Below are 15213 nucleotides of genomic sequence, written 5' to 3' on the forward strand. Positions count from 1 at the left end.
TTGAATTTATGTTTAAATATTTACCCGATTAAAATATCATATCACATCACTGTCCAGTCAGTTGTCAATTAGCACTGTTCATATTATTTACTTCCAACGACAATACAGTGAATGGACACAGAAATGTTGCAAAGATAAAATTAAATTTGTTGTGGCAACAGTATAGAACACGTAAGTTTGTCACCAATTCAGTTTAAGTTAAAATCTTTGTTAATATTCCTATTTGAGTTGAACAAACATCAATATTTAAACATAGAATTCTGAATCACTCAAACAAGCAGTTAAGAAGTGTGAGAATATATTATAAATTATTAGTGTTTTCAGTGCATAGAAGGTAAATACATAATTTCTTATAGGTAAGGCGTAGTGAGGGATGGATCCCATCCTCTGGCTGAATATCGTTTTACCATACATAGATTGTCCTATAGTTCATTTTTTCAATAACAAAATATGGGTAAGAGAATGTTCTCAAATGCTATAGTTTTCAAATATTTATTATCAAATAAATTCATTATTTTAATTGACAATTAAAAGAATTAAAATAGTAATTATTAATAATAAATAGTTATAGAAAACAATATCTAATAATACTGACTCTTAGAAAACTAAACAAAGTTTGATCTATTTAAAATTATTTAAAATCATAAAATACTTTCAGCAATTTTTAATAACTAATTATTTAAGTGATTGGTATAACACTACTATGTTATAATATTTGTATAAAACGTTTATTCCAATCTAAAAAATCTACAATGATAATAATAATAAAAAACAATAATAAGAAATTATATGTTATGTTAAAAAAAATTATACATATATAATATATCGTCAAACATTCTATCACTAAGGTCAAAATTCATTACACATAAAAAAATCATATAAAAAATTATATAGTAAAAGTTAGTAAAGTAAACGCAAGGTTAAACATAGATTCGAAGACAGAGTAGTGATAAATTAAATAATAAATAATTTAAGATTTATGGCCACATAATTTGATTGCACGTTATAAAAAGTCTTATTTTCTCCATAAGCTTTTGAAAAATCCACGTTTGGACTGACTGGTCACACATTCTTCACTTATATCTCCTAAAATAAAATTTTAAATATTATATTAAACAATACAAATATAAAGTATAATAACAGTTTAAATTTTCTTTATAATAAATAATATGAACTTAATGTTTGTATAATCATATACTATAAATATCATTTGAATAAATTAGTGTTTTAATTTTTATTATTATATATAGTAAATCCTGACTGATAGTTCTGTCACTGACCTCTCCCTTCTCATAAATATACTATCATGTAAATATTCTAAATCATATTTATCCTATTTGCTTACTATATATATTTTGCTACAGATTATAAATTTTCTATTTTAGTTACAAAAAAAATCTTTATAAGTGATGATTAAAAGTAGTTGACAACAACTATTCAGTTTTAACTTAAATTATTATGAAAAACTATAGACTGAGATAAAACTTGATAAATCATTTAATATAAATTATTATAACGTAAAACAAATATTAAAATTCACATTTTTTTTTGTTTATATTTGTTTAGAAACTCCTAAAATGTATACATATTACATAATAAATATAATTTACCGTGTGGTCCAATCACTGAAGAAGAGAATACAGTTTTAGATTTGTTACTTTTGTTAGTATTACCTGAAACAAAATAAAATATTATTGGGTATCTCAAATCTTAATCCACATCAGAATATAAGTAACATTATATAATATATACTATACAATGTATAGTATGTCATAGTAATGGTAAGTAAGTCATTGTTTATTTATTTTTTTAAAAATATTTTGGAATTTTGAAATTGCAAAGCGTCTGAATAATAGTAAATTGATAATCAATTCATATATAATATTTAGACTTTTCTACATTATGTGATTAAAGAAAACATTGAATTTTAAATTATTAAACTTTGAATTTATTAAATCTATATTTTTAACATATTACATTCAATTTAATACTTTTAAAAATTTAACCAATCGCTAACAGCTAACATATGTTATAACCAAGGCTTGTAAGTTCATGACTTTGCATATTGATCTTGCTAAGTTGTATTTAATGCTAGATGACATAGAAGCTCATTGCAAGATACCACGGTTAAGAATGTGAAGTTTTATTTTGCATAATTGCATAGCTATTTTAGTATTTATGAGTTTTTCAATTTTAATGGGCAAATTATTTATAATTTTGATATTCCTGATATTTTATAGTATGTACATTTTAGATTCTGAACGGAGCAAAAAAGCTAGTGGTTTTACAATGATGTTTTTTTTATTATTATTATTTTTTTTTTTGCTTATCCTGTAAACAAAATTTCTACCAGAAGGAGTGCTCAATTTCAATATGTTTATATAGTCTATTCAAAATGAGATCGGTACACAGCGGCGACCAGTTTTCGTCGACGACGCACAGGCCACTTGTTGATTCAAATTCGGTTGCCCGTGCTTTCGGCGTGCTTGGTATTTGTGCGTGCATGTGTCGTGCGTCCCTATACCAGGTATACAAAATTAAATGAATAGCGCTGATTTGAAATGAATAGCACGGGTCACGTATTTTCTGCCCAACTGAGGAATGTGTGTCTCGTATTGTAATATGTATGAATATAACATTATACATTTAATATTGTTTTTAATTTACGCATATTATGACTGACGTGTACATAATTTTTTTTTTATTAAATAATTAAAAAATGTATTATTTTGATGATCAATTTAAAATTGTTGAGATTTGTATAAATAATATTTATATTATATTATACAAATTACAGGCTATAACTAATAATAAAAATATTAAAAATCCAGACTGACAAACCATCTCCGTTCAGAATTGTTTTTCTTATACAGTGATATTATATCATTGGATTCAAGTTTAATACAATCAAGTTTAAATTATCCATTGACCCACTAGTAACCTACTGTACAGCAAAGCAACATCCACTAATCTGTTTTTTTTTTTTTTTAATACTATGAATAACTGATGAAAAATGCAATCATTTATATTTTTTTATTTTATAATAGATGTATGGGAATTGTCGCAACCTAAAATGATAACATATTTATTGCTATTTCAAAAATTGCTTGTGAATTCTTCTTTTTTTAATCAGCACATTTTTAGTACATTGTTTTAGAATTTTAGTGCATATAAAAGCATATTTCTAAAGGCAAATTTTAATGCATATTTTGTCAGTTTATAGTGCATAAGTGCATGCTTATTTAGGATTTTTTTTAGTGCATGAACTTACATGCCCACATATCTAGATTATTACAGACAGAGAATTAAATAAATTATAATAGAAACGTAAAACTATTTATTTTATGTATAGTTTAATCAAAAATTGCAGAGAAAAAAATAATGTAGAAAAGGCTAATTAAATATTTAGGTATACCATTTATTATATTATCAGTTTTCTAAAGAGTGTGCCGTGAAAACCTGAACTTTTTTATTTTAAAAACTAACTTTAATTTAACATTGGTGTGATATGATTGAACAATAATTTTTCATACAATAATATTGTTCGGTATTGAAAGAATAGTAATATAAAAATATAATAATACTATACTCTGTCCAGTGAGAAAATACACAGATTTTGCACAACCCCTGCCATTGATACCAGTTCTACTATAGCAGTGTCGCAGAGAGATGCGCAGAAGAACAGATTTTGTCAGGCTGCGGTTTGGTCTTTTGCTGAACAGAGTATAGATTATACATAATTTAAAAATGATGATGTCCGCGTATTTCACAAATATGTTTCATGGTACATATTTTTGACAAATAGACAATGTTTATCTAAAGTGGGCCACAACTAATAAAACCTAATAATGCTAAAGGGGGTAAACGCCACTTTTATTCAAAATCAATGTTTTAGCATATTGTTGTAAACGGCATTATTACACATCGATTAATCGAACCTAAACATCACTATTATTTGTATATATCCAAAAATCAATGTTTTAATATGTGGTCGTAAACGGCATAGAATTGGTGGGAATGAAAAAACTGGGTGTAAACGTCAATTAAAAGATGTAAACGGCATTCAAGGAAACTTGATAATACGTAAGCGTCATGGTTGGCGGTTACATCAGTTTATCATTTTTGTTAGTGGTTTTGTCAGCACTGTAAGAAGTGTTTATATCTACAATTTTCGAAATACTTTTACTACAAATCTTCATTGAATTTAATCAATAATATAAAACAAATAACAATATTAAACTATCCATTATACTTTATAGTCAATAGAACATCTTAGGGGTGAAGAGCCACAATCAGAAAAAAAGGGGTGTAAGTCATTTTTTTTTTTTTTAATTGGCATTAAATACACAAATATGTTATGATTATGAACAATTAATCAATACAAAATACGTAAAAACTCATTATAAATCATATTAAGTCTCAAATTGAAGTGTTATACGATGTTCTAAGGTTGTAACACAGTTCATATGAAAATATCTGTTTTTCAGCTCTCCTGAACATTTGGAAATTGGCGTTTACGCCCTTTTACCTTCTAACCATCGATATTTATATTTCAATAATATTTCATCAACAAACCCTTTCTAATAAGTAGACTAGTGACACGTCGAAGCGCTTCTCTGGGAGACCTGTGGAAGAACTTTGGTGTAAGATTAGGGGGTAATGTAACAGGTTTATGGCCTTCTCGAGAATCCCATTGTGAGTGGCCAACGGGGCTTTTGCTAGCCAATTTGTCAAGCTGTTCTACTGACACAGGACGAAATTGTCGTTGCCGTGGGTACCATCCCCTACCAGGTCCATTTAGGTGCAACAGCTCTGCACCAGCCATTGCTTGGCCTAAACCAATACTAGAACCATGACCAGCACCTCTCATGTTGATGCTCATACTATCTGTATTATATACAAAAAACAATAAGTTATCAATAAAAATATATTGAATACACATTTTTATTTCAAACTTACTTGACATCTGAGTCATTGTTTTAGTACCGGTGGCAGAATACTGACGGGGAAAATCACATCTTCCTAATAGTGGCGTATCTGGCAATGAGCTTGAAATATCTGATAATTTTTCAATAGTACTGGGATGAATACTGGTTTTAAGCATTAAAGGTTTTGGGTATCCATCAGAAACGGGTACTTCAGATGGATAAGTTCTTCTCTCAGACTGCACCTATAATTCCATAGAAACACCATTAATGATTAAACAAATACCTGTTAAAAAGTTTAAAATTATAACAGTTAATTTGTTATTTTTTTTTTTTGAATATATTGTTTTTAATGTTATATGTTTTTCATAGAGGTCTAATAATATGTGAACTTATGGTTGGCAAGTAACATAAAATAATATTTAATTAATCGTAAGAGATAAAAAATTATGAATGTACAGTGTACACCACTCAATGAGTGTGGTATTTATACAAAATTGAAAAATGTATAAATATAACTGAATAAATCATAAGCTACTTACAGATCTGGTTCCAATTTTTTGATGTTGTTGAAAGTTATGAGAAAATTCAGCGTCTATTGATCGAGATTTGATTATCGAAGTACTTGGTTCATTTTTATGAACATCAAATATGAAAGGTACAGGAGCAGAGTTTTCTCTTTTTGTTTCAACGCTACTCAATATAGGCAGCTCTGAAACTATACACAATTCATTACAACAAATTAACAAAATAATAAACAAAAAGGATTTTTAATTGTTACCAATTTCTTCAATAGGTGATGGGGGCAATGGTCCAAACAAAAATGAATCAAAATCTCCATCAATATTATTGAGGCTTATTTGTTCATTCACAAATTCTTCTAAAATATTAGCATTAGCATAATTTTCACAATCGTCATTTGAATCGATGTCAAGTCCTTTGTCATACAAACTAAAATTTGTATAGCCAATGTCAACACAGTCCTCTCCATTAGATCTACCTTCAACCCCTTTATCGGACATTTTAATACTGGTATAACCAATTTTCAAATTGTCCTTTTCATTAACATTGAATTCATTTCCATTCTCAACTACGTTCATATTTGTATAGTCAATATCAACACAATTTTCATTGGGTTTGATTTCACATGCCTTGTTAAAAGTTGTGATTTTGGTATAACTAACATTAGTAAAACAATCCTCATTATTAGTTATTGTATTATCTTTATTAAAAACATTAATATTGATATAACCAATACTGGCACAATCCTCTCCATTGGCATTAACTTCGTTTGCCTTATTAAATGTGTTAACATCTGAATAATCAAAACTTGCACAGTCCTCTTCATCATTAGTTTTGATTTTGTATTCTGAGTTTATAACATTAATATTTGTATAACCAATGTCGGTACAGTCATTTTCTGCATTAGTTTGAAGTTCTTTATTAAATACATTAATATTTGTGTAACCAATGCCTGACAATTCCTTTTCTACAGTAGTGTCATGTTCAAGTTTTTTATTAAAATCATTAATATTTGTATAACCAATACTGGTACAGTTTCCTTCTATGTTACTTTTAATTTCATCTTCATTGTTGGTATTTATTACGAGTTCTTTCTCAAAAACATTATTAACCTTATGACAATCATTTTGGTAAATTTCCTGAGTCAAAACTTCATTATTTACATGACAATTAACAAAAATATCTTCTGTTTGGCAGCTTGTGTCGACATAGATCTTTTGATTATGATGTTTAAATAATTCGGTTGATACTTGCACAGACATGTCATGTTTAGCAACAATATTTTTGCAAAGTTTATTCATAAATAATTCGTGTTTAGTTGCACACATAGTTAAGTATGAACACGAATGATGGCTTTTTGTACTATCATGACTTAGAAGATTTGGTAACGAAGAAACTCTGTAAAGCAGAGGTGGGTGTGGAGGTTGAAAGTCTGGTGGCATTTCATCTAGACCGTCCACTAGACCTTCTTTAAGTAAAGTTTTTATGTCTTCAAATGTTGAACTAAATCGATTTAGTTCACTATCTTCAGGTAAAGAATGATTTCTATTATTTACGTATTTATTTACATAGACTGGCATATCCACACATTGTTTTGAAGAATATTGAACATGATTGTGGTTTGAAACATCATGACCTTGTTCTTGAAAGAATTGATCGTGTTCGATTGCTATAGGATGACCATTTATTGGCACATTTTCACTGACTAGAGGCAAGACAATTTTTAAGACATTACTTGGTTGACCATCTAAACACAATTCGTCAATACACTCGGACTGTAGATTATCCGTCTGAAGAACTGTCACACAACCATTGTGAGAAGAAGTAATTGGGTCTACAGTACAAGTTTCATTTTCAGATTCTAAAGGTGATATGCATGACACCGTTTCAAGATCAACACATTCCATTACTTGTGCCAAAGGCCAACTTTTACGATCCTTTTGAAAATCTACTGACTTAGAATATGAAATATTTTCATCGTTTTCATTGAACGTCTTATTTTTTACTCTGGGCTAAAAAAAATAACATTTAACGTATTAATATCTATAATTTTTTTTAAATATTAAGTTTATTTAAATAAATTATTAAAACACAAGTTACCAAAGTAGATGATACAGCAATTGTATTGGGCAACATGGTAAAGTGAGATATTTCTTATTTCTGAGCTACCTATTAGCAATTTGATACCCTAAAACACAAAACAACATAATATAACTAAATAATAATTTAATTATAAAAACAATAGAAACAATAAAAAGAAAGGATAATTAAGTTCATCAATATATTATCCTATAATTCGTAGACTACCTAATGAATTTCAAACATAAAACTAAAATAAAAAAAACCATAATTTTAATAATGAAGGAAACCAATTAAATATTTGTAAACAATTATTAAGATTAAGTTTGGAGCTAAATGGTTTTATTCGGTTTTATTGGTTGCTATTAAAACTATTACATATTATATTATGTAAATCTAATTATTAAATATCTTATGAATGCCATTTTGTTTGATAAACTGATTAAATTAAATGCATTTTATAACCATGTATTATGTTTTTCTATTTTACAATATTTAGGGTTAGTACATTTTGAACAACAGTGTTTCTACATACTTTACAGATATAAACAAAATAGTGAAATATTTAATAAGTATGTTACATTTTATTCTTCAAACCATATAAGTATAATATTATATAATATATTACCTATATTTGTTAAAGATAATTAATTATATGTCTACTAAAATAATAAATATAAGGAATATTTCTACATTCCACCTAACTTAATATACATATTTAGATTTGTAATAAAACATTTATTTGATATTGACTGAAATCATTTAATGACTATTTAAGTAGCCATAAATGTTAATAATGGCTGCATGCCCACATGCCTTCAATCTAGCACAATATAGTGTGCTAAATAACTGAATTTGTATTTATTCTAGATACATTGTTATATTTTTAGGTTTGACTCACAGTAATGTTAATAGGTTACAATTGCCCTATTTTAGTTTACATTAATTATGGTAAAGAATACCAACTTAAAGTTTTAGTAGGTCATTTCATTTATAATTTATGTTTAAAAAACCAATAGGTATACCTAACTATTATTTATTATGTAAACTTAAAATTGAAATTTGTAATCTGAAAATAATCATAGTTACCTCTAATAGTAATATAAAAATAATATTGGTTCTTTATCAGTTTATTATGGATGTAAAATAAATTAAAATATATGGACTTTTATAAACACCCTTAATTATAGAATTCATTATATACAATTATATAGTAGAAGATATATAGTCCTATGTATAATATCCAAGGTTAAATGACATATGCTTATTAAAGAATCTAAATTGGGAATCTTGTCAAATTAGTAGGTAATACTAGCATATCTAGGTAAAGATTATAAAGGCTACAGCTCATGAGAGGAAAGTTTCCTAAAAATATTTCAAAAATACTTTAAAATGAAAACAAACCATCATTAACTGATAAAAATATTGCATTTTTAAATAAACACAATAAATTCAAAAATATTTGTATATCACAAACGTAATCATTTTTTAGCTAATGGAAAAAAAGAATATGTATAAAATAAATACCTATACTAAGCCTGAATGTACTAGGTATAGGCACATATTTTTAAAAAGGTATCATTAACTTGTATAAAAGAATATATGAGTAATAATGAATAAGATTTAGTATAAATATACTACAGAAAAAACTGTGTAAGTAACTGATAATTACAATAAATTGTAAATTAAATTTAAAAAAATTCTCAAGTAGGCTCAACTAGGTACAGCTGGGGTACAGTAGGTGTCGAGTATATTATGTGTGTTCCGTGTAATTGAGTAGGTCACTGTAATGAAAATGTTCAATTTAAATTCAATACAATTGAATTCATATTTTTTTTTTGTAATTTCTGATTATTTTGAAAAGTACTAGAGATATTTTATTTTTGACCACCTCCCCCCTCCCACCAAGTACAATCTAGATCCAATTTTCTACCAGATAAAGTTGAAAACCAAAGCATTTTTCTTCTATGAAAAATATCTTCACACACATCATTATGTAATCAGATTCAAAAATGATGTTTATTTTCTCATTCATTGAATTTTTTGATAATAAGTTGAGTTTTTAACTGCCCTTGATCTCAGGAATTTAAGATTAATATGTATCTACTATCTACTTAATGTGTCTTACAAAATATAATATATTTTCATCTGTTTGCATAATATTTAATTTTAATTGTTATGCAAACAAAATATGAATATCATACTTTTGGATATTTATATGTTCAGCAGTTGAGCAATAACTTGTGAGCATTTGGCAGTTGGTAAATATTATCCTACGGCCTACCTACTGTATAGTTTATCTTCCTTGTGGAATTATGTATACATATGTATACATCAGGTATCTGTATCTAATATTAACATAAATTGACCTTTTCATTATTATTACAGTACAGTGAAATTTTATACAATTTTATACAATTTTCTGTTTAACAAAATATTTTTGAAAATAAAACTTAATTTATTTAGGTACCTAATTCTATTTAAAACTTTTCTCTAGGTAAAATGCAAATTTGTTTTGTTGCCTACGAGACTGTAATATGTGGAATTATTATGGAAGTTTCACTGTGCTTAAACTATGATAAACTAGGTTTATTTATATATAACAAATTATTCAGAACAATGCTCGCTCCACTTGCTCGCTTAATTAAAATCGAAAACATCTCTCTATTTGTTATGTAAAACCACCTTAGGTAGGTCTGGGAGTTAAGACGAAATTCAATTATCAAAAGCACATATAGGTATTACCCGGAAAATATTACCATGAATTATCTATAGCCCGTGTTACCCATTGTAGGTACAACAATATTTCAATACTTCAATTTGCCATAACTTCAGAAATAAATAAAAAAAAAATTGTATACATCGCATAGAAACTAAACTAAATGTATGCCTAATTTTTACAAAATATTATTATTTTAATTTTTGAAAGATGAAAACTTAAAAATATTTTTTGCAGTAGGTACCATCAAGTCTACTTATTTAAAATTATACCTAATAAAGCATTAATCAAAATTGGTAAATAAATGTTTTAAAAATTGAATTTACATAGAAGGTACCTATATAGTAGCATATGCATAATTATTAATATTGAAGATTTGTATTATTATAAGTATGTACATGTATCAGTAGGTAATGTATACTGTATATGTACAAGTATTTATAATAGATACCATAAAAAAAAAAACAAGTTATTGAATGGTTAGGTATGATTTCTATGTCTGTGAGGTGTTTTCTAAACTACTACCAAAATTAGGACATGTAAAAGTAATATAGGTACAATCAAATATGGAGACAACTTTTAGTTTCTAGCTATACAAGTTTGCTTGTATAATATAGTTATACTTATAACTATTAATTAAATTCACTTACATAAGACAGAGGTAATCTATTGAGGAAAAAAAAATCGAAGTCCAGAGATGAGATTCAAGTCACACTGTTCCACTAGTTGTTTCCATTCTATGAAAAGACAATATCAACATTTAATTGAAAGGTTTAATTGAAAGGTTTGTCTAGATGAGGCATGTCAAGCACGCGGCCCTTGGTATTTATGGCCTGTGGATGACAATATTAATGAACAGTCGATGAACAGTTAATTAAAAGAAAAAAGTTATACAATTTTCCTTTCGTGTCACAGCTATGTTAGTAGTGTGAAGTATACATTATTTTACTTTTCTGCTGATTAACTGTTATTGAATAAGTATTGTATAGTAGGTAGGTATTGTATGTAATGAATAAAATAAAAAAAATTGTATAAATCATTTTTTTGTTTTGATAAATTAGTGTGTGAGGCGACATAGTAAACTATTAAATATATTTTTCCCCCAGTTAATACTTTGAGTTTGACATGCCTGGTCTAGATTCTAGAGTATCTACTGTATATTAGTGCATTTGGATGACGTACGTGCCCGAATCGATGAACGGACATCGAGACCGTAAGAAAGACTATGATTGACAAGGGACTCAACCAGACGAGTCAGATGTCCCAGTCTCTGAACCATGGTTTGTCATACGCATTTATATAGTAAAAAGAAAAAGCAACATACAACTCACCGGACACGGCGGCGCTCCGGCTCCTGTCTCGAACGAGTAAGTTGGCGAGTGGCACCGACCAACACTGTGGGCCCACGGAACGCCGTCGAAGTCGCGAATATCGTTCTAGTCGCGTACCGTCGTCGGCGTCATCGTCACCTTCGTCGTCGTCGTCGTCATTCCTCCGACCGCACAGACGGAAAACGCAGACGGCCGGCCCCCCCGCAAACGTAGTTCACTCGTTCCAACGAGTCGTCAAGCAAAATATTTTCGGAGGGGTAGGAGAAAAAACTAAACGGATTTAAAAAAAAAAAAAACAAAAAAACGAACAAAACAATAAGGGAAACAAAACGAAAATATAAAGAGTTGACACTGGCCGAAAATAATCAATAACTCCGCTTCTGTTTTGTTATTGTGTGCGTGCGTACGTGTGCGCTGGTGTGCGTGTGATAATGTCAGTCCTTGACATTGATAACGCGGTGTTTACCATTTACTGCCGCCGCGGATGACGCCGAACGCCTCCGCCGACGGAGATTGTGGGTCGGTCGTGAGAGTGTGGTGTTCGGTATATGTGGTGATGTCGCGGGGGGGGGGGTGAAGGGAGGAGTAAGCGTTTTTACGCTTTTATAATACTACGGCGGCGCACGCACTGTCGAATGTACTTTAATAGCATACCATCGTCCATCACTAGTCACTATAGTCACTACCTACTACTATGGCTCTAATATAACGGACATTAGACATTAGCGCATAGATAATAAAGAAAACATCTCCCGAGAGGTTTATTGTGTTTCTTGTCTCTAATTCTTTGAAAAAGTATACCGATAACCCTTGTAACGTCAATGTAGGAGCGGCTTATCCGTTTTTTTACTATCTACGATTATTACTGTCTACTACCTACTTACTACATAGGTATTATAATAATATTATAATAAATACATTAATAATACGCATTAGGTACTACACTGGGGCTCGGAATTATATGCGCTAAAAAACAATAGAAAATTTGCATTCCTAGGTTTCTTACTTTGTAAGTATGAACTAAACAAAAGCTCAAATATGTATTAGGTATAAGAATATGTAAATATGCAATAGTTTATTTATAAAATATGTAGGTATTCATATAATAATATATAGGTAGGAATAAACTTGCAAAAAATAAATTACATTTTTAATAGGTAATCTTATTACACATTTTTTTTTAATCTTTTAACTAGGTTAGGTACCTACCAACACATTTCATGTGTATATTTTTAAATTTTTTTAAATTTTGAGCGGAGAGATATTATATGTATTGATTTTAAAATGAATAATGATGTGTATTTTTATATTTTTATTTTTGTTTTAATACAAGGCTCTTAGTATGCTGCTACAATGACGTTTGAAAAATATTAAAAATCCATTGTCACAATTTTTTTTTATAAGTATTTAAAGTTCAAATTTTGACAAAAGGCGTAAAAATCACGAAAATGTGCAGATTATTTAGAGTTAGAAATTCCTAAAAATTTTTCTTTTTAAATATAAGATTTAAAAATCTAATACAAGATTCCTTACTAGGTTATTTACGTTTATAAAAAAAAATATCTATAAAAAAGTCAAATTAAACTTTTATGAGCGTTTGAAGTTTAAATGTTTACAACATTGGATATTCACTCGATCTCTCATGTAGCGATTTTCTTATTTTGTTGTTATTCTAAAACGAATAACCGTAGACACTTGAGATTTATATCATAAGTTTATTTAATCAATTCCTATACTTACTTGATAAAATTATCAAAATATTTTGACTTTTTTGAGCTATTTACGGACAATTTCAAATTCCAATTCAAAAACCAAGACAAAATATTTTGAAAATGTTTTCATGTATAGAAAAGGCTAATATAAACATTCAGTGAAAAATTCATGTATTTACGATCATTTGTTTTAGAGTTACACCAAAAGCCAAAATCGATATTGTCAAAAACTGATTTTGCGTAAAAATTCCCGTTTTTCCTTAATTTTCATTTTGTTTTTTCCAGGCGCTTTTGAAAACTATTGGGAATTTTAAACCTCCCAAAAGTACCAACTAGATTCACTTTCCCATCGAACAAGATACTGAAGTTGAAAATTGAAGCATTATTTCGTTTACTAATAGTGTACATACTAGGTACATAGACACAAAAAAAAAAAAAATAAAAAAAACACACATCGATGTGTGTTTTTTTACAATGATAATTGTAAAATCAATACATTCATCGTTCCCCTCAGAATCTAAAATGAAGCAAATTCAAATTCGTAAATATATTTTTTATTATATTAATTTCTGTTATTTCATATTCAATGAAGATTTTATTAATGTTACCTAAAATATTTTAGATCGGCCAAAACAATGGAAGATGTACCTCCAAAAAGTAACGAGCCAATAGCGCAAGAAATAAAACTACAATCGTAGTTTGCGGAAGAAAATGCCTCAGTAGTGAGAAAATTTCGAGAAAAAATGGCATTGCAAAGTCAGTGTTCTCCACTAGAATTCAGAGATCACATAAAAAAAAAAAAAAAATGTTAATCGAGTTCAGATGCAAGAATTATTAGTAACACAAAGGGAACAATAATGGAAATAATCGATAATACTCAAGATAATTATTTTCAAGCACCGCACGAACAGCACTTGTGCAAGTAAGGATATTATTCTTCAGCAGGACAACGCCGACGGAAATTGTTTCTTGCACTCTGTAATAAAAGTTACGCAGTTGGGCATTTCACCAACAGTACAGCGTCGACAGCTTCTTTCATCAGAATATTTGGAAACTTATACTAAACCGGCCAGTGCAAGAGCAATATTTCAAACTGCCTATGAATACGCCGACTATAATTGCTTATATAATAATATTAATGATGTAGGTACCTATGTAGATTGTTAACAATTTAATGCCATGTATGAACAAAATATATAAAATATTTTAATACTTTAATCAATGATGAAATCCAACGAAATAATAATCAACTTCATTACAAGGATATAATTAATTACACATAATTATTATAGGTATATAAAATATTATCTCGAATATTATAATATGAATTAATAGTAATGATAAAATACATGTAAAATGTAAACCATAATTTTATTTTACCATATTAATTATTATTAGACCGCAGTATAAACTATAAATTACCTATACGGCTATAGATACTAATATTAAAAGATAAAAGTTAAACATTAAAATTAATTAATCTGTTTTAATTTCTGCATACATACTTAACTATAAATTAGCAAAAAAACTTATGCCATGATTATTTAACTAACTTTAGAGAATATCAGTATCTACACGGCTACGCCATTTGTTTTCTGTCTCTGACCCACACGCAACATAGCAAATTTATGTTTGGCAGAATCAACAACCATTTTTTTCAATTAGTTATAGTTATAACTTATAAGTTACTTTAATATGTTTTCGCGGAAGCATTGCGGAAGCAGTTCCCGCGACGTCGTCGGTTCTAAACTGAAAAAAAAAAAAAAAAAAGTTAACTTTAATATGTATAAAAAGTAACTTAGTTAGAATATAAGTTAATTTCTAAAATGTACCAAATTTATAACTTCGTTAGTTAGAAGTTTGTTTGGTGAAAATAGTAATTTAAGTTGGAGTAAAAAATGTAGAGGTTAGATCACGACCATCAT

The 15213-nt window shown here is 28.3% G+C and overlaps 1 protein-coding gene across 3 annotated transcripts; it reads right to left on the minus strand.

Moving 5' to 3' along the window:
• Positions 1-473: 473 nt before the first annotated feature.
• Positions 474-11984, minus strand: LOC100166091. Of its 3 annotated transcripts, none has more exons than XM_001947064.5 (9): positions 11577-11984; positions 10896-10982; positions 7548-7635; positions 5707-7459; positions 5468-5643; positions 4960-5170; positions 4576-4887; positions 1611-1673; positions 474-1086 (listed from the first exon to the last, which is right to left on the minus strand). In XM_001947064.5, the coding sequence occupies exons 3-9, from the start codon at positions 7581-7583 to the stop codon at positions 1016-1018; spliced, it is 2622 nt and encodes an 873-aa protein (XP_001947099.2). In that variant the 5' UTR covers positions 7584-7635; positions 10896-10982; positions 11577-11984; the 3' UTR covers positions 474-1015. The 3 variants fall into 3 exon arrangements, with proteins under 3 accessions (XP_001947099.2, XP_008189858.1, XP_008189859.1); XM_008191636.3 differs by having other exon boundaries at positions 11570-11984; XM_008191637.3 differs by lacking the exon at positions 10896-10982.
• Positions 11985-15213: the final 3229 nt, after the last annotated feature.

This window comes from Acyrthosiphon pisum, chromosome X, assembly GCF_005508785.2.
Source record: "Acyrthosiphon pisum isolate AL4f chromosome X, pea_aphid_22Mar2018_4r6ur, whole genome shotgun sequence".
Classification (NCBI taxonomy): domain Eukaryota; kingdom Metazoa; phylum Arthropoda; class Insecta; order Hemiptera; family Aphididae; genus Acyrthosiphon; species Acyrthosiphon pisum.